This window comes from Muntiacus reevesi, chromosome 3, assembly GCF_963930625.1.
Source record: "Muntiacus reevesi chromosome 3, mMunRee1.1, whole genome shotgun sequence".
Classification (NCBI taxonomy): domain Eukaryota; kingdom Metazoa; phylum Chordata; class Mammalia; order Artiodactyla; family Cervidae; genus Muntiacus; species Muntiacus reevesi.
Genome location: NC_089251.1, coordinates 224320325 through 224345166, shown reverse-complemented (window position 1 = coordinate 224345166; position 24842 = coordinate 224320325). Strand labels below are relative to the sequence as shown.

At 42.5% G+C, this 24842-nt stretch overlaps 1 protein-coding gene across 1 annotated transcript in view; it reads right to left on the bottom strand.

Annotated features, from left to right (window-relative positions):
* KIF5C (kinesin family member 5C) overlaps positions 1-24842 on the bottom strand; it is a 154900-nt gene that overhangs the window by 44050 nt on the left and 86008 nt on the right. The window contains exons 11-14 of the mRNA XM_065931510.1: positions 19399-19547; positions 8984-9159; positions 3802-3870; positions 1953-2159 (exon numbers count right to left, since the gene is read on the bottom strand). Of these exons, the coding sequence (XP_065787582.1) occupies positions 1953-2159; positions 3802-3870; positions 8984-9159; positions 19399-19547 (601 nt within the window). The remainder of the gene's footprint in view (positions 1-1952; positions 2160-3801; positions 3871-8983; positions 9160-19398; positions 19548-24842) is intronic.

Here is a 24842-nt window from a genome sequence, read left to right as displayed (position 1 = left end):
GTCATTTGTCCGCATATCAGATGATAATTTCCAGGTCAGTGGAATAAGTTATTAAAAATAAATAAAGCTCAAAAGGAGTCCTTATGTTTAGAATGTGTAATCACATCTAATCCTACCTACCAGATGTTCCGTTTCAGTCCACATTCTTCAGGATATAAACATACCTGCAAATGTCTCCACCTCCACTTCCAAACAAACCTGCTCCCTGGGACCATTTCCAAATTCCCATCTGACTTCATAACAGATGGGTCTGGAAGGCCCAAAGGGACATTAGTGAGTTTAGAGAACAACCAAGAAGAAGTCTTTCCATCTTCACAGTGAACCAGAACTGGACACCCTTCATCACATTTCAAATTTAGTCTGGTTCAACAGGAGATGGTTTCTAAATATACATACCAGAAGCCCCATTTTACTACCAAACATTAACAAATTCATCCCTTTCCCATTCTTCATGTACACTACCAATATGCATATATTTTTAACTACCTAACTTAACAAGCTCTCAACATCAACAAATTTGCCATCTTTTGGTTTCTTGGTATTAACTCAGCCAAAAGAGAAAATAATCTGCATAAATTATGGAATTGTAAAGGTTAATGCAAAGACATTTATGTAATTCTTCCATATGCAACTATTTTACTCAAGTATTTCTTAATAATCAAACTAAAAATAGTACTCTAAACTAGTCTAGTAGTACTTTGGTCTGACAGAAAATAAAACTTGTATCATGGAAACCGTTTCATTGTTTTGGGAAGCAAATATACCACAGACTAGTGAAAAAATCTTGCAGAAAACAGTAAGCCCTGAAAAATCTAAGTCTCCTTCTTTCCTAAGTAACTTCTGCTTTGTTTTTCTATTTTTCATTTTTGTTTTTATTTAGGCACTGCCACTGCTTATTTCATTTTGTTTTCAAAATCCACAGAAGCAGTAGTTCCTATCTTGGGAAACATTAAAAAGTCTTCCTACATGCAGCTGAATGTATGGAGTAAGCAGCGTTTTCCATCCGCAGCATCTACGGTCAATAGATCGGCACTTTCCTGCACCATCTGCTACTTCCCCTTGCTGGGAGGATGGTGGCTTTCCACCAAGCAGGCTGGGCACAATCCCATGATACCAGGCCATTGGACTGAGGTGCCAAGGGCAGCTGGTTACAGCCACTCGGCTGCCCATCGCCCATCTTCCAAGTAGAAAAAGCGAAAATGGACACGTTCCACCAGCAGCCACCTCACCAAATGCTCACTGGCCCTCTGCCACTAGCTCTCTGTGCAGAACCAGCAGCATCTCTCGCTGGGAGTCTGAGAATTAGGAAATGTGCAGATCGAAGCACTTGCTGAAAAACAGGACAACAGACAAACCAGGACTGCTAGGTCCTAGGCGAGGACAAGCAGCACTGGGGAGGAGTGGGCTGCATTCAGGAAGGTGTAAACAGGAAGAATGAGTCCATGCCTTGCACGCTCCGCTGTCAATACAATGTTTGGGGACTTATTTGCTGATACCGTAGTATATGTACAGGTTCATGCTAAGTCAACTGTCACTAATTCCCATGCCCTGAAAGGAACATGTTATCATCACCATTTTTACAAATAAGGAAATGAACACTAAAGTGTTAAATGTCTCGACTAAGGCTTAACGGTTGTAAAGTCAGATTTCCAACTAGGATTTTTCTGGCTCCAAAGTCTGCACTTTCTTGAGTATCCTACAAGGCATCACTTCTAGTGTTACAAATCCCCTAGATACAAAACAGACCTGACATGGAGATCTGCGGCAAGTGGACAAGTCACTTACACAAACTATTTCAGTTATCGGAGGATTTCAAAGAATGCATTTGTGCCTAACACTGAAAAACCACTCGGCCAACTGCCATGCTTTGGTAGTGTCTTGTCAGTAAATATCAATAAAAGTACAGGAACGGCACCCGAGGAAATCCCGCCCCCACCCACAAGTGCTCCAACCGTTTTCTGGGCCAGCTCGTCTGTCAGCTGCTCATTGGCCCTGGTCTTGTCCTCCACTTCCTGTGACTTCTGGTCGTAATTGACAGCCAGCTCCTCCAGAGCTTGGAGAACTTCTTTCACCTCATCTTTGGCTGCCTCATTTTCAATCTGGAGACGTGTCAGCTCCTCCTGAATCTTCTCATAGTCTCTTCTCGTGGAAGCTAAAAGCTGGGGAAATTAGATGGTATGGAATTGGTGACTCTAATGTTCAAAGGTTTATGTTCAGTGCTCTACCCAAAGATTAGAGAAAATAAGTTGAAAAACCTCAGGATAACTGGAAACCATACTATATAGCCATATGCTAAATGAAAAAACAGCATGTTGTCTTGAAAATATGTTTCTCTTTCTTTTTCTTTCTTATTTAAAGATGCATGAGCTTAATTCCAAGAACTGATTACAGATCAAGAATCGCCACACTTTCTAGCTGACTGGCTATTCCACATGTTGAACAAAGGATGAGGAGGAGTAATTTCCAAGGATATAATAATACTTACATGGCTTTTTACTATCATCACTTTTTTCACATTGTAAACTGGTCAATTTCAGAGTCAATCAAAACAGTATAAAAGAGCAATCCCTAATTTTTCTTAATATTCATCATCGACTACAGAAGAATTCGCCCCCCACATTAACACTAGTAAAACGTGAATGACTGACCTTATGGATACCTTTATTACTTTTGTGCTTACTGTATTTTCTGATTTGCCTATAGTGAACAGATACTGTCTTGACAGTATAGAAAAACAGTAAGAGTCTTCAGTGTAACAAAAGGGAAAGCTTATCACAGCAGTTGTACCAAGTTGGAGATGCACAGCAACAGAATGGGAGGGAGAGGGCAGGAAACACTAAACAAATGGAAGACTCAACTGCAGTTAAGAGGAAAATCAATTAAATATGGTTCCTGCCAAGGGAAATGTTTGCACAGAGGGCATAATCACTGTTCTAAAGAGATAAAGGGCAACAAAGAGGAAGAGAAGAAAATGGTGAGAGAGTGTTACATCTATGATAGGGGTGGGACTGGGGGGGCCATGAACCATGGCCACTTGCTATAACTGTATCATATGAGCCAATCCATAGCATTTTAGCAACAAAGCAGAAAACACCCTAAAGCACAAAAGAGAAAACATACTTAGGCCCTCAGCAAGGGAATTACAAACCCTCTGTATTTGATAGATTGGCGATCTGTTCTTTGCTTAGGTTCCTGTTTGTAAAATACTTGGCAAAAATACAATATAATAAAGACATCTACCAGAGAAGTGAGTGCCATCCAGGGAGAGACTGAAAAAAATTTGCCTCCTTGTAAGTGTATCACATATATACTAACACAGCGCTTGGACCCCTATCTTCTGTGCTTTCCTCTTCTCTGCATTCTATATTTGTTCTTTGAGTATTTTTTTTCCCTACAAGACAGCACAAGAACATGGTGTGTATATCAAAGACCTGAGTTACCTGATTTGTAAAGCTGAGAAAAGGCTGAAATAGAATGAACCAGGGAGTGCTGGGCCCTGGGTATGAGGAGGTAGGATCATCCTCACCCCACTACCAAGCTCCTCTGTCTCTGCTTGTCATAGATTGTGTATCAACCAGTTACTTACTCTCAAAACCCTAGAGCTCTACCAAGTCAGACATTTATTTTCTAAATTCAGCTAAAATCAGCTTTTAGCAGTCACTGAAAGGAAATCTACCAAGAATTTTCCACGATTCAGTGATTTTTTTAAAAAAATTCTTTGCATATTAAATTTCTGGAATAGCCACAACAGACAGTCATAAAAGAACTTTGCAAAAAAAAAAAATTTATTGCATTCTTTACCTCATCCTGATCCAACATCTGTTGCTTTAGCTTTTCAGCCAGCTGGCTCTGTTGGTTAATTTCATCATCCTGAAACGAAACATCATGTTTAATTTTTTTGTGGTTAGTTATGTCATTTTTGATAGCCTGGTTTCTCGATGGATGGCAGTCAGATACCAGGATGCCAGCTGTAAGCTTGCTAATAAGATGAAGCAAATGGTGTGGTGCCTCCTCACAGATAAGAGACTGGTTCAAATCCACATCACCCACCTTTCTCAGCTGATGAAACATTTAGATATTCTGAGAAAATCAATATCCTCCACATTCAACTTAATTCCTTCTCATCCAGAAATCAGCGATGCAGGGCTTGGAAACTGAAAGGGACTTTGAGTTATCCCTTCCAACTCAAAGATGCTAACAGTGAATTCCTAGCTCAAAAAATTACGGAGTGAATCTCTAACCACTTGTACTGCAACAGGTACATGTCCCAAACCTCATCAAACACGTCCGTGAGCTGAAAGGGACCAGTATTTCCACTTCAAACCTCTTACTTAGACTAGGAAACATTTACTAGAGAATTCATCTTTGGCATTAGAGAGCTGCCTTTGATTAGGAGCTAAATTTCTTACCAGTCTGAAAAAACCTCTAGGAAGCTGGCATGCAGAAACATGATTGCTTCGTTTCTGGTGTGTCACTGAAGTGGGAAAGGATCTCCCCACAGACTAACTCACTCTTCTTGCTCTCAGCTTCTGCCACTAGATGTTGCTGCCACAAAAGCCAGAGCTACCGCCTCCCACGGCCCAGCGTAAGCATCTCCGCCTCTCCCCTGCCCCTAGATGTGGTCCAAAGCGGCAGGCGGCCAGCGCCTAACTGCATGAGATTCAATCTTGGTTACAAAGGTTTTCATGAGTTCAAAGGAAATTGTGAAGCGTAGCCTGTGCAGAAAGACAGCACGGCTTCCCACGTGCCTCTCCCTTAGGAACAAGAGAACATCCTGTGTGATGACGCTTCTGGGGTCTAAACCACAAGCAGAGTTCAATCCAGTTCGGTGCTCCTCTTCGTGCCAGGAGCAGCCCAGGTGTTTCCACCAGCAGCCCCTCAGACACCTACCTGTGCCGCGCTTTCCTCCTTTTCCAGAGTGGGGGTTAGAGGGTAAATTCCAGGGCCTGGGGTGCAGGACCTCAGTTTTCCCCAGGATACTCTCCTGCCTGTTCACTTGTGTCAGTTCATCCACTTAAATCAGGTTAACCAGCATCACAGCCTGATGCTTTCCACGGAGCAAGAAAATTCTAACATTAATATTATGAGATCTGGGTCTCCTTTTCCTTTGTGTAGAACATCTTTTGGGCTTATTTCTCTGTTCAGGGAGATCGTGTTCCTACTGAACTTTTTAACACCAACTCAACTATTTTATATGTAGGAAAATTCATGTGCCAGAATATTTTCTGAAAAGTGCTTAGAAATCTATTATCCATGGACTAGATCTTAACAGCTGGCCTCAGGCCTGTGTCAACAGATTCTAAGAGATGCACTTGAATGTATAGATACGGACTTCATAACACATCTTATCCCGAAGTTTTGAAAATGTTTTTACAAGTTAAAAATTCTTTAATGGTTCTAAAAAATACTCATGGCTTTCCTCTTGAAGTCAGATTTCTGGCAGGAGAATTAGGGAAATTATACCAGAGTAAATGAAATCTCTCAAAAAAAAATATTATTTCCCCAACTAGAAGACTATTATGTTGGACATATTTTCTCTTCTACTATATAAACTTAGAATGTCAGTTACCAGGAACAGTTTTAGTGTTTATGTTCCTCAGCGCACAAATATTAAACAACTTAACATAAAAGACTCAAGAAGTTTAATATGGAAGAGCCGTGGCCACCTCTTCCCCCGGGACGTATAAGCAATGGCTACAAGTGATATAAATCACGAGAGAAACAGAATAGTTGTGCAAGTGCTTTGTTCTTATACTGTGTTCATTTCAAAGCCTGGCGACATGGGCTTGCTCCTACTAGGTGATGAGCTGGGAGACGGTTATTTCTGAGGTACCATGAGAAATCAAGGGCCGTTAGCCTGTCTGGAAAGGATAACGACCAAGGTTTACATTATAACAACATGAATCACTTATGTCAGAGACATTTCCAAACCTACACTTACCCTTGCTTAAGAAGGAATTAGCATAGTCTGTTGTGATTTTTTTTTAATTTTCAAAATTTTCAGAGGAAGATGTGCTGTGCAGTCCATATCTATACATTCAAGCGCATCTTTTAGAAAATGTTTAAACATGCTCACTCTGATGCCAACTGTTAAGATTTGGTCTGTGGATAATGGATTAGCAGGCACTTTTCAGAAAATATTCAGGTATTTGAAATAAGTGAGTTGTCAATAGATTACTGGTCAGTCACCCTTAATGATAAAGGTGTTTTTGTTGCAATGGTACTCAGTGAAAGGATTCGATGAATACCATCAGTTCAACATCTACTTACACTTAAATTCTGCTCTTACGTCTCCCACAGTACAGAAGCACTGGAGAGGTGATGGCAAATAAGAGGCAGAGCCACTGCCAAACTGCCTGTCTTACAACTGTGCTCTCAGCCCACTTCTGCACCACCACCCTCTGACACCCCCATCCTGTGGCTTCTCCCTTAAACAAACAGAAAGGGAGAAGACAGAAAAGAAACTAATATTTACTGAGCATCTGCTATGTCCTAGAGTCGTGTACTCCCCAATGCACCCTTCTGAAGTGACAGATGTGAGCTCCATGTTGCAGATAAGAAAAACAACTTCAGCAGATGGGTCATCAGGCCAGGTCTCAGCATTGCTAAGCCACGGGACTGACTCTAAAGCGCCTGCTTTTCCATCACACAGCACTGCCTTAGAAAAGCCTGCCCTTCGACCCCTAGAAGGTCAGCACGGAGGGACAGAGGGGGCAGTGGGAAGGAGACCACATAGAATCTTTCTTCCAGTACATTCTAGACAAATTCATTAGGACTGACAAGTTCCTCATTTCAAGGGGTAAAGCCAAAATAGGAGGAGCACTGGACTGCGAGTCAGAAGGTGTGTAAGCTCATTGTAGCTCCGCTACCTCCAGGCAATGCAAGTCATCTAAGCACCCTGGGCGAGCATCTTACCTAAACCTAGATACTTTCAGCCACTAATAATCTATGAAGGTGCCCTGTCCCAACTCATGTATTCTTAAAAGTATCAAACCATCAACATCATCAGAAGCATGAAATAGCTTCTAGAACCTTTAAAAGGCGGACAAATAAAAATGACACCTGGTAAGACATACCCAGGCCATCCATGGATAGAGATACAAATGGCAAGACAAGCTCCGGTATCCCCCCACCAGGCTGAGGCTTTGGGGCTCAAGTCCTTTCCCAGATCTCTCAGCATTGCCCTGTGATGGACCACAAATGCTAATCCCAAAATGTATGCTTACCAGTGTTTTCAAAACACATACTAAAGGAAAGGAATATGACAGAAAATGTCCTAGGCTGGGAATTAGGAGGCAGAGCTCCAGGGTCAGTTCTGCCAGCTACCAACTGAAAACTGCCAAGGCCTGGCATTGCCTACATCTCAGATGCCGAATTCAAGACTCTAAAGTTTTCTCAGATCCGTGAAAAATTATCATGCTACCAGGGTAAAAAGATCCCAGTTCCAACCATGTTTGGTTTCTATTCGAAGAGAACAGAGAGCAGAATCAGGTAATCACCCCACATCCAGGATTCTTTGGGGATACTAAAAACGAACTCTTCAATTCTAAATGAGAAAAAAAAAAATGCAATATGCTTCAACAATAACATTTCTTTGGAGAAACAAAAAAAATCCACATAGACTGCTCACTTCCTTATTGATCTCCCTTTTCTCTCACTTTGTTTGAGGTTTTACCTGGGTAGAAAGAGAAGGGTAACAGTATGTCCAGTGCCTAAAAAGTAATTAATCCAGCTCTCACAGCATGAATATCTTATTAAATATGTCACCCGAGGGGTAAGGTGACCCCAGTTTAACACTGCGGTGATAATGCAAACTCCCAGAGCCACAAGCACAAAGAGAACCAGCTTCCTTAGGGCAAGCAGTCACATTTCCCTTGTAAAGGTGAGGCCAGACTCTGAGCTTTACTCAGAAGAAAGAGGCTTGTAAGATTAATGACAACGTTAACATAACAAAGCTGTTCTATCCAAGCCAGGGGTGTCCCCAAGCACTCTGAGCTGAACCACAGCAGAAAAGATGAAATCAGATTAAAAATATCAGCAACCCGGATGAAATGAACTGAAAGGATTTAGGTATTCCAAGGGCAATATGCCAAGGTCACGGAAACATCAATTTAATCTCCTTTGCCTCTTGGGATTCCTAACCTGACCTTCACTGGGGATGAGTGAGACAGTGTTCTCCAAGACTTCTCTTCTTTTATTCCAATTTGTGCACTGATGGGATTCTTTGAGTCCCAAAAGTCTGCCAAGAAATTGGACACCCCTAATCAGCATATCCAAATGACTTCATTCAAGAGGATGCCCCTTACTGGATGCTGTTACTGGCTCCTCATTCCAGGACCTTCCATGATCAAAGTACACACTTGAGTTTTGGGAGCCACCACCTTTGCCCTGAGAGCTGGGACACTGCTGGAATTTCCAAGAGGTGACAGACAAGCCCAGAGAAGAAAAGAAGGGAGAATAAAACAAAGTTCACTCACCCTCCACCCTCATGCTAGGATAAGGTCCCATCCAGTTCCTAGATATGAAGATTCTGTCTACCGAGGTCAGTCTTTTCAATCACATTTCCATGAAAGTTTCCATTCCCCGTGAATCCAGTTCCCCCAGTGGCACTAGGGGTAAAGAACCCATCGGCCAATGCAGGAGACATGAGAGAAGCTGGTTCAATCCTTGGGTCAGGAATATCCCCTGGACGAGGGCCTGGCATCTCCACTCTAGTATTCTTGCCTGGAGAATCCCAGGGACAGAGGAGCCTGGTGGGCTACAGTCCATGTGGTCGCAAAGAGCCAGACAGGACTGAGGCAACTTAGCACACAGCACAGCCCAATAAAGAGCTAGGGTAAGTGTTAGGAAAACAGACATAAACATCAGTCTTCAGTCTTACGTCAGGTTCCATGGGGCTTGAGCTGCTTCCAGCCAGGAAGTCTAGGACCTGCTACCTTTAGCTTTTGCACCAGCGTGAGGTCTATAAACTCTGAGCACAGACCTTATCATCCAGTTGTCGGTAGAGGCTGGAGATCTCCTCATCGTACTTCTCCTTCTCCTCTGCAGAGATGCCGGCGACCACGGGAGCAATGTTGTCTATGATGGGGGTGTTATCACAGGGCTCTAGAGTCTTCTGGTCCTTAGCGCTGATCTGCTCATCCTCAGGCACAGCTTCTCCTGCAAAGCGCAGCCAAGAGGAGTTAGGCATTGAAGAAATTTAGCATGCAGCCCTCCAGGAAAAGTTACAAAAATAGTCAACTCCACGAAAAAGACACAAAGGACACAATAACGAGTTGTTTAAAGTTAATCCTTTGTCCTCTTTCTGTTTGACAAGAAAGGTCATAGTTAATTGACCAAACCGAGTATAAGGAAGATTATGTAACACCCCCTCGCTCCTGATGCAAACCGGTTCCATCAACCATGCAAGCTCTCAACTAATCCAACTTTGCAGCGATACCCAGAATTTTTTGCAAACATTTTTCTTTTGTTGAGGAATATGCTGGGGCTTTACTAGAATCATGTTCTCTTTGATGATGGATTCAAAGGGAAGCAGACCTCTGAGGCACTCTAATTACAATTAATTAGGTTACTGTTTCATTAACAGCATCAGCCAATCAAGGAACAAATTCACCATTGTTAATAGAACACTGTAGGGCCCAAATAGTCACGCTTTGAGAATCCCTGACTCTGAAGGAGGAAGTTGGGGTGGTCCTAGGACCCGGGAACTCTGACTGACGTTACACACACACACACACACACACACACACACACACACACACATTTCCACTACCTACCCGGGAACTCTGACTGACGTTACACACACACACACACACACACACATTTCCACTACCACTCTCTCCCCGAGGAAGTCAGAATTAATTGGCGAACTGGAGAGTTCAAATAGAATAACTTCCTGTGATATCAGGTAGTCCCAGGAAAGAAACAGCAGCCCACCAAGAATATTGTGCAGACTCCTCCCCGCGTCTCGGTCTGCAGAGGAGCAGTGTCGGTGCCTTGGAAGGAAACAGTACCAAATGTGACCATGCAAATTGAGGGAAAGGGGGAAGTTCTTAAACTGGCTGAGGGCTATCCCCAACAAGAAAACTACCTCGCAAAGACAGACTGCAAAAAAGGAGTCTATGGAAACCATGAGGCTCAACTGCCTCTCTTAAATATCTACTTGGAAAGCAAACCAAAACCAAACATACTTTTCCCTTACGATGTTTACCATCAGCTTCACACTCAATTTGCTACAATCAGTGTGTGTCTGCAACGTCCCAGGCCTCCCCCAGTTCTCAGCCGGTAAAATGCATTCTGTGGAAATTCCCCAGGAAAACTGTCCGGAGCCAGAGGGAATTTCTCAAAGAAAAAACAACAACAAAAGGCACTCAAAGATAAATGACAGAACTTAACTCCTAATCCGTGGCTTCATGAATAGTATATATCACATCTCGAGAAACCCCCCTGAACACTGACTGTGTACATTTATCTCAATATAAACAAAGCACTTTGTGATGGGTTAGCTTTATTGCTTAAGACTCCATTATCTCACTCAATAATCACAAAATGGTACCACAGGCCTTGACATCAAACAAAATCAACACTCAATGATTTCACCTTGATATCACAGTTCCATTTGAAGCAGCAACTTGAAGCAAAACCTGGAATAAATTATTACTTTGCTGAATATAAAACTGAGCCAACTGTTTTTCCTTCTAAAGCTCAACCAAACTGTACTGTACCTAAGCCCTTTTCTAAAATTATTGACCTGAAACAAAAGCAGAATATCAGAGTAGCCTTTGAACTGAACCTGAACTAAATCAATATTTCATTCAGTTCCAATTCTTGGTTTAAAGCATCCATCAGCAACCTTAGTGTGCAGACTGGATTTCATCCAATTAAAGCACCTATATTCTCTATAGCCTGCTAAGTCCAAGGGCTATAAAAGCTGTACAGTGTTCTATTTAGTTCCCAAGTTTTTTTTTTCTGTTTGTTTAAAACATTATAAATATAAAATTATAAAAATATATGTGTGTCTTTTTCTAACCATAGAGTATATACTAAAATTTGAAAGCCCTCTTTCACCTCCACCTCCCAACTCTGTTCCTTCTTAGAGAATTTCACCATTAACACTTTGTAAATGTCCTTCTCCCACTTGGATTATGACTGTACATCTAATTTTTCAGTTCCCGCTTCTGAAATTTATGAACAGGGCAATCCAGTGCAGTATGAATTGATCTTCCAGTTAAATCTTAATAAAGAGGAAATTCTTAATTGCACTGGACCAGAAAGCAGGCAGAATATAGTCATACTATCCACAGGCCAGGCCAGCCCAAGTCCAGAGGTATGATATAAAAACATCTGAAAGAGACATCCGAATTTGTTCTGTGGTGCCAAATGCCCAGAGAGGCAGTGATATTGTGAGACTGGGGTCGGCTAAGGAGTTGCCTGGGGCTTGCCTGGTGGCTCAGATGGTAAAGAATCTGCCTGCAATGCAGGGAACTCAGCTTCTACCCCTGGGTCAGGAAGATCCCCCGGAGAAGGGAATAGCTGCCCACTCCAATATTCTTGCCTGGAGAATTTCACGAACAAGGGATCCTGGTGGGCTACAGTCCCAGAGAGTCACAAAGAGTCAGACACAACTGAATGGCTTTCACTTTTTTTGTCTCCAAGGAGTTATCTGGTGCATATTTCCATGTGTTTGGTGGGAGGAGGAGTCACGGATGAACCCAGCAGTGGGTGACCTGCTGTAACCAAAAGACACAGGCGTGACTACCCCTAAAGCTGCCCTCTTCTTGCACTGAAAAGCTGTAGCATCACCAAGTACAACCACAGCTGCTCCAGACTGGAAAGGTCCGACAAGCCAGTCAACACAGCTCTGAGAGGCGCCTGACGTGACCAACAGAAGCTACACGCACACGGTCAGGACCACAGTGGGACACTCGGCCGCCTGCACCTTCCACAGATTCAGCTAGTCACAAGCCAGCTCCCACTTCACCTCTTGCTTTGTTTTTTGTAAAGGCAAGGAAACACCAATGCTTTGAACACAGCACTGTTCTAAAGAGTAATTAAAGCAGTGTGTGTAAAAAACACAAAAATCCATTTCTTATCCCCTCCACTCCCTGACCAAGTGTCAACGTTTTAGGTTTTGTACATAAAATATTATTTTTACTTATTCTGAGATTAGTGTCTCTGGGGTCCTGACAATATCTTTAGTGGTTAGAGCTCAGTTCCCAAAATAAAATACAGTATAGCCATGAGAGTGCCTTTCGGGTTTATTTTTATTATGAAAACAATATTTGAAACCTATACCAGGCCTTCTGGTTTCCCCTGAACAACTCTCTCAATCAAAGCGTCAACATGTCCCCCACAAAGCTACATCTGAACAGCGAGCCCATCCCAGTTTTTATTCTAAAGGTCAGGCAGTCACGATTATTTTTTGCAGCAGTCTTCAGGCCGAGGAGAACAAAGCAGCAACGCAGCAACAAAAGCAGCGGGTGTCTGCCGGGGAGAGCACAGCTCCTGCCCAGGAAGGAATCAAGAGCCAGTTTTCCCAACACCGCTGCCCTTCAAAGGACCCAGAAAATGACTTCCAGAAGCGTCCCTAGTAACTACACCGTCCGGCTCACAAACACGTCTGGGGATTGTAAATTCCCAACCCGCGGCAGGACCCGACACCAGGCAATCTGTCTCCATGGCAATCTCACGGCATTAATGGAGACTATTCCCTGCACTGCAGTGGACCGGGTCTCCAGAGAAGCCCCCACCAGGTGATTACAGAATAACCAATCATAACGTGGAAGACAGCTGCAAACAAACCCTGGAGAAATAATGCCGTGAAATCTGGTGGTAGGAGAAGGGAAAGGACCACAAACGAAGATCAGTATCTATTTTTATTTTTACTCTCCTTTATGTGAAAAGCAAATTTCTCTTAGTTTATCCCTTCAGGATTTATACTTGCTATCCATAGAGAAAGGGCATGTAATATTGTAAAGCATCATATTTTTTAGAATGAAAGGTTCCCCCCAACTCCCACCTCAAGAAAAGATTTCCTTCTTTACATAAGCATTCTGGCATTTCCTATTGTCAGATGTAATTACCTTTAAGGACTAAAAAAAATTTGTGTGTACACAGAAGTGTTCAGTTGGAGCACACCTATAAGGTTTACAGAGCATTTTAATTATAAAATCAAAACCCCCAGAGGGCATAAATAACATTTCCACAAAAAATAGAAATCCATCAATTGCAATAAATAAGAATGACAGACTAATCAAAAATTCTTGTTAGTACTATTAGTTAAAAAATTCTAAAACAGGAGTTTTGGGTTTTTGTTAAAAAAATAAAATAAAAAAAGATAGAAAACCATTAGACTGCCAGTAATTCATTAAAATTTCACACATGAAGTAGCAACAAGCTAGTTATCCTTTTCATAAGTCAAGCCCCTAAAGCCTCCGGAGAATATAGTAAGGTAATTGCCTTCTCTCTGCAACTCCAGGGCATAGATTGGCTGGTCACTCATAGCTTCCACCAGAAACCAGATCAGATCTGGCAAAGGAGGTGCTTTCTTTTAATACCAATTAAACAGGCCCAGTGGCAGACCTAATGGCAGGTAATTTCTATATCAAAGAAACGAAAAAGGAAATCTTTTAAGTTGCCAGATGGGTGAGAGCAGCAGGATACAAGATGTCATTATATAATAGGAAGGTTTAAAAAAAAAAAACTCATTTCTTTATGGGATTATTTTGTACACACGTAGCATCTCTTACCCTAGCTGCTCGAAATACTGTAAGAAGCTTAAGACATTCTCTCATCCCTTCTTCAGTAATTTTCTAATAAACTGTTCACCCCGGAGTCAGCATCTGCTTTACATTCTTTTTACACAGGCCACACAATTCTCCTAGCAGTCAGCATTTCTACAAGTGTTTGGTTATCTCTCGAAAGAAGGAAGAGAGCCCAACAAACTAGATCTCTCAAATGAAATACTAACTTCTGAATTTCTACAATAATCAGAAATCCAAGGAGGGGCACGTCTTCTAAATATTTAATGCCACAAGAGTAAACTGTGTTCCAACTACAGAACCTGCACAATTCCACAAAGCACCCACCAGCCTCAAAGTTATAAGTTTAGCTACTTAGGGAACCAAGGCTGTTGTCCTGGCAGGTTTAAAATCTGGAGAACCAATCTGCTTTGGAGATTGCTGATTTTTCCACACCTTCTCAGCCTGTGATGAAATAATTTCTTTGCATGACTATATTCACTCTGTTCATTAATATTATATTTAGTTATGCAAGAGACACTGTAGATGTACCATATCATCAGATTATTTCCCTGCACTTCTGACACCCAGATTTTCAGGGATCCTTCTCTGACTTAAGCTTTTGTAAAAAGCTGTCATTTCTTTAAAGGACAAAATTCAAAGACGTACCAGAGAAGAGGGCATGGGTAAAGACTGACCTGGCAACAACAGGAAACAAGGGACTCAACTCTCCTCTAGCCTCATGGCCCTGGGCCCTCAGCCTTCCTTCCCCATCCTCCTGTCCAGAGTCTTCTTGGTAGCTTGAGCAGGGACCAGGGATGGGAGAGGGGGCCAGGCAGTGGCGGACTGGAAGCTGAATTCAACTCCTTTACAGGATGGTTTGAGTCCTTCCCATACATACGATCAACAAGCAACGGAGCAGGGGGAAAAAAGAAAGATCCTATTTCTGACAGCTGCCCACTCCCTCTATCTGTCCTTAAGCATGTAGGCTGAATGCATTTCCATGAGGCTAAAAGAGAGAGCCTCCAGATTTGAAGAGAGTCTGCCCGTGGATTTCAGCCCACAAGATGTCACTAGTACATTCTGGTGGACGTGCGTTGTTTTTTAGCCACTCAACACCCATTTTCATAACAGCACCTCGACTGCATTGTGAAGAAATTACCCCACCCCCACCCCATATGAGTGCAGCTGCGGTCAGATAACACATTAGGGTGCCCTGTCCTTCCCCAGCCCAAGCTCACCACCCAGAACAATCTCCTCCACCTCTCCTGGGCCTCTGGGTCTCCAATATACATGACAAGGACAGAAACACATCCAGAGAGGATTCACCCAAGGTGTGGCCCCTCAGAAGCCCAGTTCCTCAGCTGTTCTTTTAGTTCTGAGTCTCTTAGAGCTTTTTTTTTTTTTAAATTGGAGCATAGTTAGTTTACAACATTGTATTAGTTTCAGGTATATAGCAAAGTGATTCAGTTACACATATATATCTACTCCTTTTCAGATTCTTTTCCATTATAGATTATTACAAGATACTGAATACAGTTTCTGCTTTCTCTTTTTGTTTTGATCTTCAGAACCCTCATTGGACCAGTGGGGAATGGAGCCAGGAGAGTGGGTGGTTCTCCCCACTCCTAATTTATACAAACAAGGTGTGCCCCCCACCTTCAGCCCCCAAGCAGATGCCCCAGGCCACAATGCTGGAATGGCAGTGGCAGAAATGAATTAAGGCTTGGTGTAATACATGCATTATAAGTCACAGGTCAATATGCTGAGGATCAATGTTCTACTACACCTAGAGGAGAAAATGGCAAGGCTCGCATCTGAAGCAGCCCATTAAGCTAGGAGCATACAGGTGGGGTGGGGTCAGGTAGGGACCAGAATACCAGCATGTAATAAGAGTGTTTCACAAATTTCTAATGACTTTGGGCAAGGAATGCTCTCTCCTGCGGCCAACTGTATCAGATGTACCTCCCTTCACTTACTTACAGTATCTGCCCGGACCCAACTGGCCACTGAGACATCATATTCTTTTACCTTTCCCACCCCTCTCCATGTGTGTGCTAAATCACTTGAGTTGTGTCTGACTCTTTGTGACCCCATGGGCTGTAGCTCGCCAGGCTCCTCTGCCCGTGGGATTTTCCAGGCAGAAATACTGGAGTGGGATGCTATTTCCTTCTTCAGGGGATATCTTCCGAATCTCGGGATTGAACTTTCAAAATCCCAGCTCTCTAGTTGACACCGCCCAGTCGTGCCCCCGTGACCATGAGGAATCAGAATGCACAGGACACATTGGGGGGAATTCCAGTCCCTTCTTTTCACACTCATCTCCCCAGCCTATACAGCAAACCACAAGGGCTGTGTGCACACTGCACCCACAACAGAAAAAGAACGAACTCAGCAGTCAAGCATCCTGTGGAATCAGCTTGGGCAAGTATCCTGTCCTGCCTAAAAGAGACACACAGTCTCCTAACAGAACAGAAAGCCTCGGGATTTTTGCTGGATGAGCAGTTCATCCTTAAAATAGTCCTTCACTCACACCCAGTCAAAGGACCACCTCACCATGCCTCCACCTGCCTCACTTCCGGTCTGAAAGTTTTATACCACTTCAGTAGGTTCTCTATATTTGAAAACTTTCCCTTCCAGGAAAAAAAAAAAAAAAATCATTTAAAATGTGAGCTTGCAGGACAGAACTCCAGAGAGCTCCCTTCTCTTAATTACTCAGTGATTACATATTAACATGGGGATGAAAGGAGGGGTCTCTCAAGACCCTCCCTCTCCTCCTCCCTCTCCTCTCTTCAGAGTCCAGAGAGGACCTCATCCCTACCTATACCTTCAATTATGTCCTACAGATCCATGACTCCCAGGGACGTCCCTGGCAGTCCAGTGGTTAAAACTTTGCCTTGCAACTCAGAGGTTGTGGGTTTGATCCCTGGTCAGGGAGGTAAGATCCCACATGCCTTACAGCCAAAAAATCAAAACATAAAACTGAAACAATACTGTATAAAATTCAATAAAGACTTTAAAAATGCCTCACATTTAATGTTCATGAAAGTTATGCTAGCCATAAATTAAAAAAAAAAAAAATCTACGACCCACATATTTTTCTTTGTCCCTCAAGCAGCTCCCCTGAGCTCCAGACACTCAGACCTAACTTCTTATCTGGCATTTTCACCTGGATGTGCCACAGGCACCTCAAACTCCCCTCGTCCCCCCGCCACGTCTCACTTCTGGTTCTCCTCCCCCATTTCTCGTCTCAGTGAGTGGCTCTGTCCTCCATCCAACTCAGCAAGCCGGAAACCTTGGCGCTGTCTCTCCCTACAGCCACCAGCCTCACCAAGCTGGCTGGTTTCACCTCCTAAATACCTCTCTGCTCTGCCCATCTCTCTCCCTTTCCACTGCCCTGTCTCTAAACTCAACGACTAAATCTCACGCCTGGAGGACCACCCCAGGTCCTAGCGCTCTTCCCGTGCCCTCCAGTCCATCCTCCAACACAACCAATGGATCTTCAAAACGCAAATCTCATCATCCGATATCCTTGAATGGCTTTTCACTGCTTCTGAGAAAATGACCAGAATCCTGAACGAGTACTGCCCAGATGTGTCTGCTGCTCTTGCCCATCGCAGTTGGGTGCTGGCCCACCCCAGCTCTCCACGCTGGCCTTCATGCTCCCGCCCTCAGGGCATGTAAACCTGGCTCCCCAGCTCCACCCCCACTTCCACCCTCACCTCCTACTTCGCTCAACAAACTGCTCTGCTTCTCTCAGAACTTACTGAAGGAAACCTTTGCTGACTTGAGGCCAGCTCAGGGCCTTCTTCTGGAATAACCCTCAGCACCTCATCCTCTCCCTTTTTGGTACATTTCTTGATCGTGCTTGGAGACTATCTCCCTCACCAGCCTGTAAGCTCTGTGAGGGCAGAGACCACACCTGACTGCTCACCCTCTAATCCCCGGCACTGCCTTCAACACAGGCTTACTTAACATACAATTATGTAAATCCATCCTGTGTCAGAAACCACACGTTAGTTTTCCCGAATTATGTAAGTTAAGGGCTTAGGTAGGATCTCGCCTCACAGGATGTGAAAAACAGTAAATTTCTGAGTAGATTTGCAAAGTGGATGAAATGAGGCAACAGTTAAAATGAGGCCAAGTGACTAGTTCAAGAGCAGGAGAGAGTACCCAAAAGAGACAAAAAGATAAGCATCGGTCAGGCTAAAAGGGCAGGGGGCAGACCCCAGAAGTCAGTGACTGAAGGATGGAAAACTGCAGGGCTGGGTTGGTGCTTGGCAAAGGACAGGAAAGAAAAGAACAAGGTTAGTTGCCCACACCATGATGTTTCTAAGGTCAGTACCCCTTTTTTGCCAAAAGGTTGTATTGAATGTTCCAGGTGTCCAGCAGAGAAATGACCCAAGAGGATTGCAGAAATAGAACAAAATTTCATAGGGCGCTCCCCGCCTTTCCAAGCACCCCTCCCCACTCTCCTACTCCTGCCAAATTGCAAGAAGTCATCCACCAGCCGCAGATGCTGAATTATTCAATTATTCTAGCAGCTTTCAAAACACATGTGCAGCTAGAAAATCACCCCCAAAGAAAAGAATGGTGTTATCTAGGCTACTAGGTCATTTCTTGAACCTCTCTTGAATCCTGGTTGGCCACGTAATTGTTCTTCAATTGAACAGTAGCTCATTGACACCCATCCCTCCTAGCAAAAACAGAGGCAAACATATAATCATAAGACATCTGCTGCTAACTGTGCACTTCCAAGCAGGCAGGTTACTTTTGGATTTTGCACAGCGGCCGCCAGGCTCCCACAGTCACCCAAGATTGAGACCTGATGCAGCATCTGAAATAAATACCAACACTAACCATCCACTATCTCCCACCACACACACCAAGCTGCCTTGTTTCCATGGTGGAAAAAATGGAGGAGGGGATAGAAAAAGGACTTGTGCCTGCTAACCTCCATCACAAAGCAAAAATCACTGAAATGATCTGTCTGCACATGGAAACCCTTCTCCAATACCTCACCCATAGCCCACCCACCACTGCACGTCAGCTCTCTGAGATATTTTCTTTGAGGAGAACACACCAAAGAGAATGCTTTAGGGAAAAAAGAAAAATGAGTCACGAAACAAGCCTTTGAGACTCCATTTTAGGACTAAATTTCTTCAAGAATCCTCTATTTCTAGCTCTGAAGAAGCAGAGCATGAAGATGAGTTGGGCCAAAAAAAAAAAACAGCAAACATTTGCCAGAGGTGACTTTTAACTCGAAATCAATTATAAAACTCACAGAGGAAAGAATGATATTTTTCATCTAATCAAAAGCAATCAAAGCCCCAAAGTCTCAAACACCACCCTCTACACCTCAAACGTGGCCACCAGAGAGTGAATTGCAGTAATGGATAGAGGTGCATCTCAATGGAAGCAGATTAAGGCAACCTTGCAAACAGTCACTTGCCCACACTAGGAATGTACGTCAGTCAAGTGACAGGGTGGGGGCAGGGATCAGTGCTAGGGAAAACATCTGCTTGTTCACATAGCTTGCTGAAAGGCAGGACCAACCTCCACCATCATCCACTCTTTCCCAAGTGTCCCAGGACATCAACACTCATGGGGGAAAAAAACCACGCACTCATACCTCCTTCTTCCTCTCATTCTTCCTTACCATTTCTCCATCTGTTTAGCTCCATCTCCAAATGCTGGATAACATTCTTCAAAGTCTTATTTTTCTCTTTCTCTTTTTCGTATTTCTTCTTCCATTCTTCAGCTGTCAGTTCCAGGTTCACAGAGACTGTATTCTTGATGGTCTTAGCTCTGGTGTGAAAAACATAAGGGAAAAATTCTGAGCAGAGTTACTAGCATTTGCTAAATCATGAATATAATTAAACTTCAAATTTCTTTCACACCAGAAGATTAGGACTTGGGGAGCAGGAAGGATGCTAGAGCTTTTACTACCACCCTCTTAGCTGCTTTAATGGCCCCACTATTTCCTTTTTTTTTTTTTTCCTCCTTTTCCTCCTGCCTGTCTCTAGACCCAATGGGATTTTCATCTAAATTGTCCGGAGTCTTTCTCTATTCCCCCTGCCACCATGTCTACTCCCTCTGCTATCACCTTGGCCTGTGTTCTCAGCACCAACCTGTGGTTAGAGCCTGGTTTTCAGACATTCAGCATCCTCCTTTAAGCATCCTGCATGCCACTTTCAGATTCATCTGCCCAGGAAGAGCTTCCTTTCGATTCAATTGACGGCTATGAAACACTGGGGATTTACCAAGATAAGCGAGACATGGTCTCTGGCCTTAGAGTGTACAGTTTCTCACAACAATAGGCATACAGACAATCACTTCTTTCTCTTACGCACAGTTGGTACCTCAGCACCATCCCTGAGGTACTGAACGCAGGTCGGCCCACGCCTCCAGGGACAGATGGTCACTTCACCAACTCAGGGTGGCCAGGCGAAACCACGGCTCCGAGCTGATCCTCTCCCACCACCCAGTCCCCAAGAAGGAGCAGAGGGCCCACGTTTCTCAGATCATCCCTTTTTTTTTTTTTTTAAAGTCAGAAATTGAGATTTTTCTTTGTATATTCCAGTTGAATATAATTTTTCAAACTGATGTGTGGGGATATACAAACAAGTCTAATGGCCACCATTCTGCCACTTGTGGTATAAAGAGTGACCACCTAGGCAGATGGCCTGGAGGGGGATGCCCCAGTGGAACCCTGGACAGTCAGTCAAGGCAGTGCCAGCTTCAGTCAGTAACGAAAGCAAAATACATGATGCACCAACTTATGCACAGAAATGAACGTGTAAGGTTTGTCCAATTGAAAAGCAAATTCATGGTGGCAGAACTCTACTTATTACATACTTTTTAAGAAGTAAAAACTTCTTTTAAAAACTTCATTTATGTATTATCCCCTTTTATTTGCTACTGACATTTTCATTTTTAGCTCCCACCAGTTCTTGTCCTGTCACATTTGCCAGCACTACCTGATGTGTGATTCGGGTTAATCATTGTTGTCATGAAATGACACTTTGGACACGATTTCTATTTCAGGAAAAGAAATTCAGCGATCCTCACCAGTGTAGCAGATGTCACTCTAAAAATTAATTTCTAAAGCAGACAAATAACCCAACTGTCAAAAGAAGGGTTAAAATTATTTCTATGCATTAAGAATTAGTATAATTTTCCCTCACTCACTGTAGCTTATGGCTGCTGTCTCCAGAAGTGTTTGGACTCTGTTTTCAAATAGTAGCAACTTTATTGCCACTTTAAAGTCTGGGCCAATTTGACACACTCACCTCACCACTCCCCTAACATCCTTAGGCAGTGTCATGGATGTTTCTCAGATATAAGCACAAACACTCACGCATCCATTTTAACTGAGTTAAGTCAGAAAGTGAAAAATAACCTATGGCTGAAATGTTTATGGACATTTAAGGATACACTTTGAGGCTACTAATCTTAGTTATCACACCACAGAGTCTCTTGATGATTTCCAATGATACAAGAAGGAGAAGCATAGAGCCTTTATGCTGTAATCTGGCAGGTTTAGCCAGAAGTACAATTTTGTGAGCAGACCCAACAAGGATATCACTGGTATAACTGATCCTCATTCTCAAAGTTCTCTTAAGTTGTTGAGAAAATTCTTTTTCTCCCACTTCTGCAGTAATCAGAGTCCTGGCAGGAAATAATCTTCTCAAATTGGGGAGAGTGTAACAAAGGTATGGTAAGGGTGATGGGAAATAACAAGGGATAACACGTAATATACAGATAATAGCTCAGATGATAAAGCGTCTGCCTGCAATGCAGGAGACCGGGGTTCGATCTCTGGGTCGGGAAGATCCCCTGGAGAAGGAAATGACAACCCACTCCAGTATTCTTGCCTGGAGAACTTCATGGACAGAGGAGCCTGGCAGGTTATACTCCATGGGGTCGCAAAGTATCAGACACGACTGAGTCACTAACACACACACACACACAATAGTGATGGGGGGATCTGTTACCACTCTTAGGCTGAAGGGGGCCCAGAGGAAGGGAAATATAAGAGGAAAGCTGTCTAGACTGGCAGATACAGAGGCCAGATAATTGGTTACCAGCAGGGAGAGGGAAGGGGGGAAGGGCAAGGCAGGGGCAGGGGATTAAGAGGGACAAACCACTATGCATACAATAAATAAGCTACAAGGATATAGTGTGTAGCACAGAGAATATAACAAATATTTTATAATAACTACAAATAGGCTATAACCTTTTAAAATTGTGAATCACTGTATTGTACACCTCTAACATATATTGACAATATCATACATCAGCTATGCTTCAATTTAAAAAAAATGTAAATTTTAAAAACTGTTAAACCCTTAAAAGAAAAATGCTGCCCTGAACACAGCCAACCTGAAGTGACCCTTCATGGAAGAAGCCATGAAATTAATACCCTGACATCACTCTCTTCTCTCCTTTTGAGTACCTGCCTATGTTCCTCTTCCACTGGTGGAACCTAACTGGAAGTCAGAGGCAAAGGAGCCCATTGTAGTTGTCCAAGCTGGTCGCTGTCCCAGGGTGCAGAGCAGAGCAGAGATGGTACAGAAACAATCCAGAGGAACAGATGGAAGATACACAACCCATCTCCCATTTGGAACTGAGAATAATAGTGGGAAACCACGTCTTCTGCTTCTGCCCTAAACAGACTCCATTCAGTCACTAATGAGGCAGCCCATCATGCCTCTCCATCTACTAAATGGAGAACATGAAGAAACCAGCCAGTACTGATTAGAAAGATATTAATTATCCCAAATGTGTTCTACAGATTTTAAATAATCTGAAATAAAATCTCAGGAGATTTGCATGTATGTATTGAAATTGACAACCTGATTCTAAGATTTATAATAGAAATAAAGAAGGCCAACAATAGAAAAGACAATTTTGAAGGACAAAGAGGATGGAATATCAATACACTATAAAGCCACAGTAATTAAAACTGATTAAATACTCCAGAAACTTTAGAATAGAAAAAGAATAGATTATCCACAGACACTTGGCCATGTAGCCATCTGATGTACAACAAAGGTGTGCATATAGCGCAGAGGGAAAGGACGGTCCTTTCAATGTATGGTGCTTTATTGACTCCCCCAATAACATATGAAAAATTCTATACAGATGAATCACATGCATAAATGTGAAAGGCAAAACAACAAAGCTGCTAGAAGAAGACAGGAGAATATCTTTAAGACCTTAGGGTAGATAAAGATTTATTTCTTAAATAGAACAGAAAGAAAAGATAAACTTGACTTCATTAAAATTAAAAACCTCTCTTCATTAAAAGTCACCATTAAAGGAGTTAAAACATAAACTACAAAGTGGGAAAAGATACAAACGATCCATGTATCTGACAAAGGACTTATCCAGAATAATCCCTATAAGTCAATCAGAAAAAAGCACACAACTGGTGAAAACACCAGGTAAAGGTTAGAATAGGAACTTCACAGGATAAGTGCCAATAAATTGTACCCAGAAAAGTGTGCCAAATGTCATTAGCCTTCAGGGAATAATATAACAAAAAGATATATTTACACACCTATTAGAAAAGTTAAAATTTTTCAAACTGATAATGCTAACTGTTGTTGAGGATGTGCAATGACTATAACACTCACTTGCTACTAGACAGAGTGTAAACTATTCCAATCATTTTGGAAAACTCTTTGGTACTATCTATTCAAACTAAATACTCACAGGTATATAACCAACAGAAATGAAGACATATGTTCACCTAACGACATGGTAATCAATGTCATAGCAACTTCACTTATAATAGCCCCAAGATGAACACAATCCAAATATCCATCAACAATAGAATGCATACATACATACTATATTGATACAACAAAATACTGTATACCTATGAAAAATAAACTGTTCGCAATCTAACAATATAGTGAACTTCAAAGATAACAACATCGCATAAAAGAAGCCAGATACAAAACAATATTGTATGTCTTTCCTTGTAAACAGTTTGAAGACAGCAAATAGTTATCTATGTTGACAGAAGTCAGGACGCCATTTACCCCTGAGAGTTGGGTACTGACTGGGAGGGTGTAAAATAGAGGTTTCGGCAAAAACCACTACAGTATTGTAAAGTAATTAGCCTCCAACTAATAAAAATAAATGGAAAATTTTAAAAAATTTAAAAAATAAAATAAAATAGAGGCTTCTAAGGTGCTGGGGTGATATTCCATGTGCATATTCATTTGTAAAATTTTTACTGAGTTGCATACTTATATTTACTTTACTTTATGCATGTTATACTCAACATAAGTAAGTTAAGAAAAATAAACTGATGTGTAAAGAAATCAAGCCAGATAAAAACTTCCAGATTGTGAAATAAATAAGAGGTACTAAGAGCGACAGTAAACTTCTATGCCTGGAGTTTTGTTTTTTTTTTTAATACAATATTCTCCTATCTAGGATGTTGAAACTAGCCTTGCAAAGAGGAATATAGAGTGTCTCGGTCCCTCACTACTACAAGAGACCTAGAATAAAAGGATGATCTACATCTATAACCTCTTTTGCTTTTTACTGTGAACTTTAAGAAAACCTACAGAGTAAAAGGGCCTCATGACTAGCTTCTATCTAACCTGCCACTCACAAGTGCCCTCCCTCCTTTGCCAGGATTCAGCTGGTTGCCATCAGTATGAGTTAGCTAGTGGTCTGACGGCTTTTTGGTTTGTTGCTTTGCTTTGTCTTGCCTTGTCCACTGTAGAGCATGTCCAATATCTTTCAGCACTCATACTCTTTGCTCTTCTATTCTGGTATTTCCCACATACTTGAGAGCTGTCTGTAACACTAAGCAAAATTAGTGTCATTCTAAACGTCTAGACTCTGTTCAAACACAACAAATCAACACGGATCCTAGGCACTCAGGACCATACATGGACACAGTGTCTGGACCCGGGCGCACACATGCACACACACGTGTATGTTCTGCTCAGCTTGGTTCCAAAGGAATTTCAGGTAGCTAACAAGGAACATAAGGTCAATGGAACAGCAGAAATTAAGAACTGTTTTTAAGGCAGGTTTTATCACATTTTGTCTAGCTGAAGCTGTATAGAAGCAGCT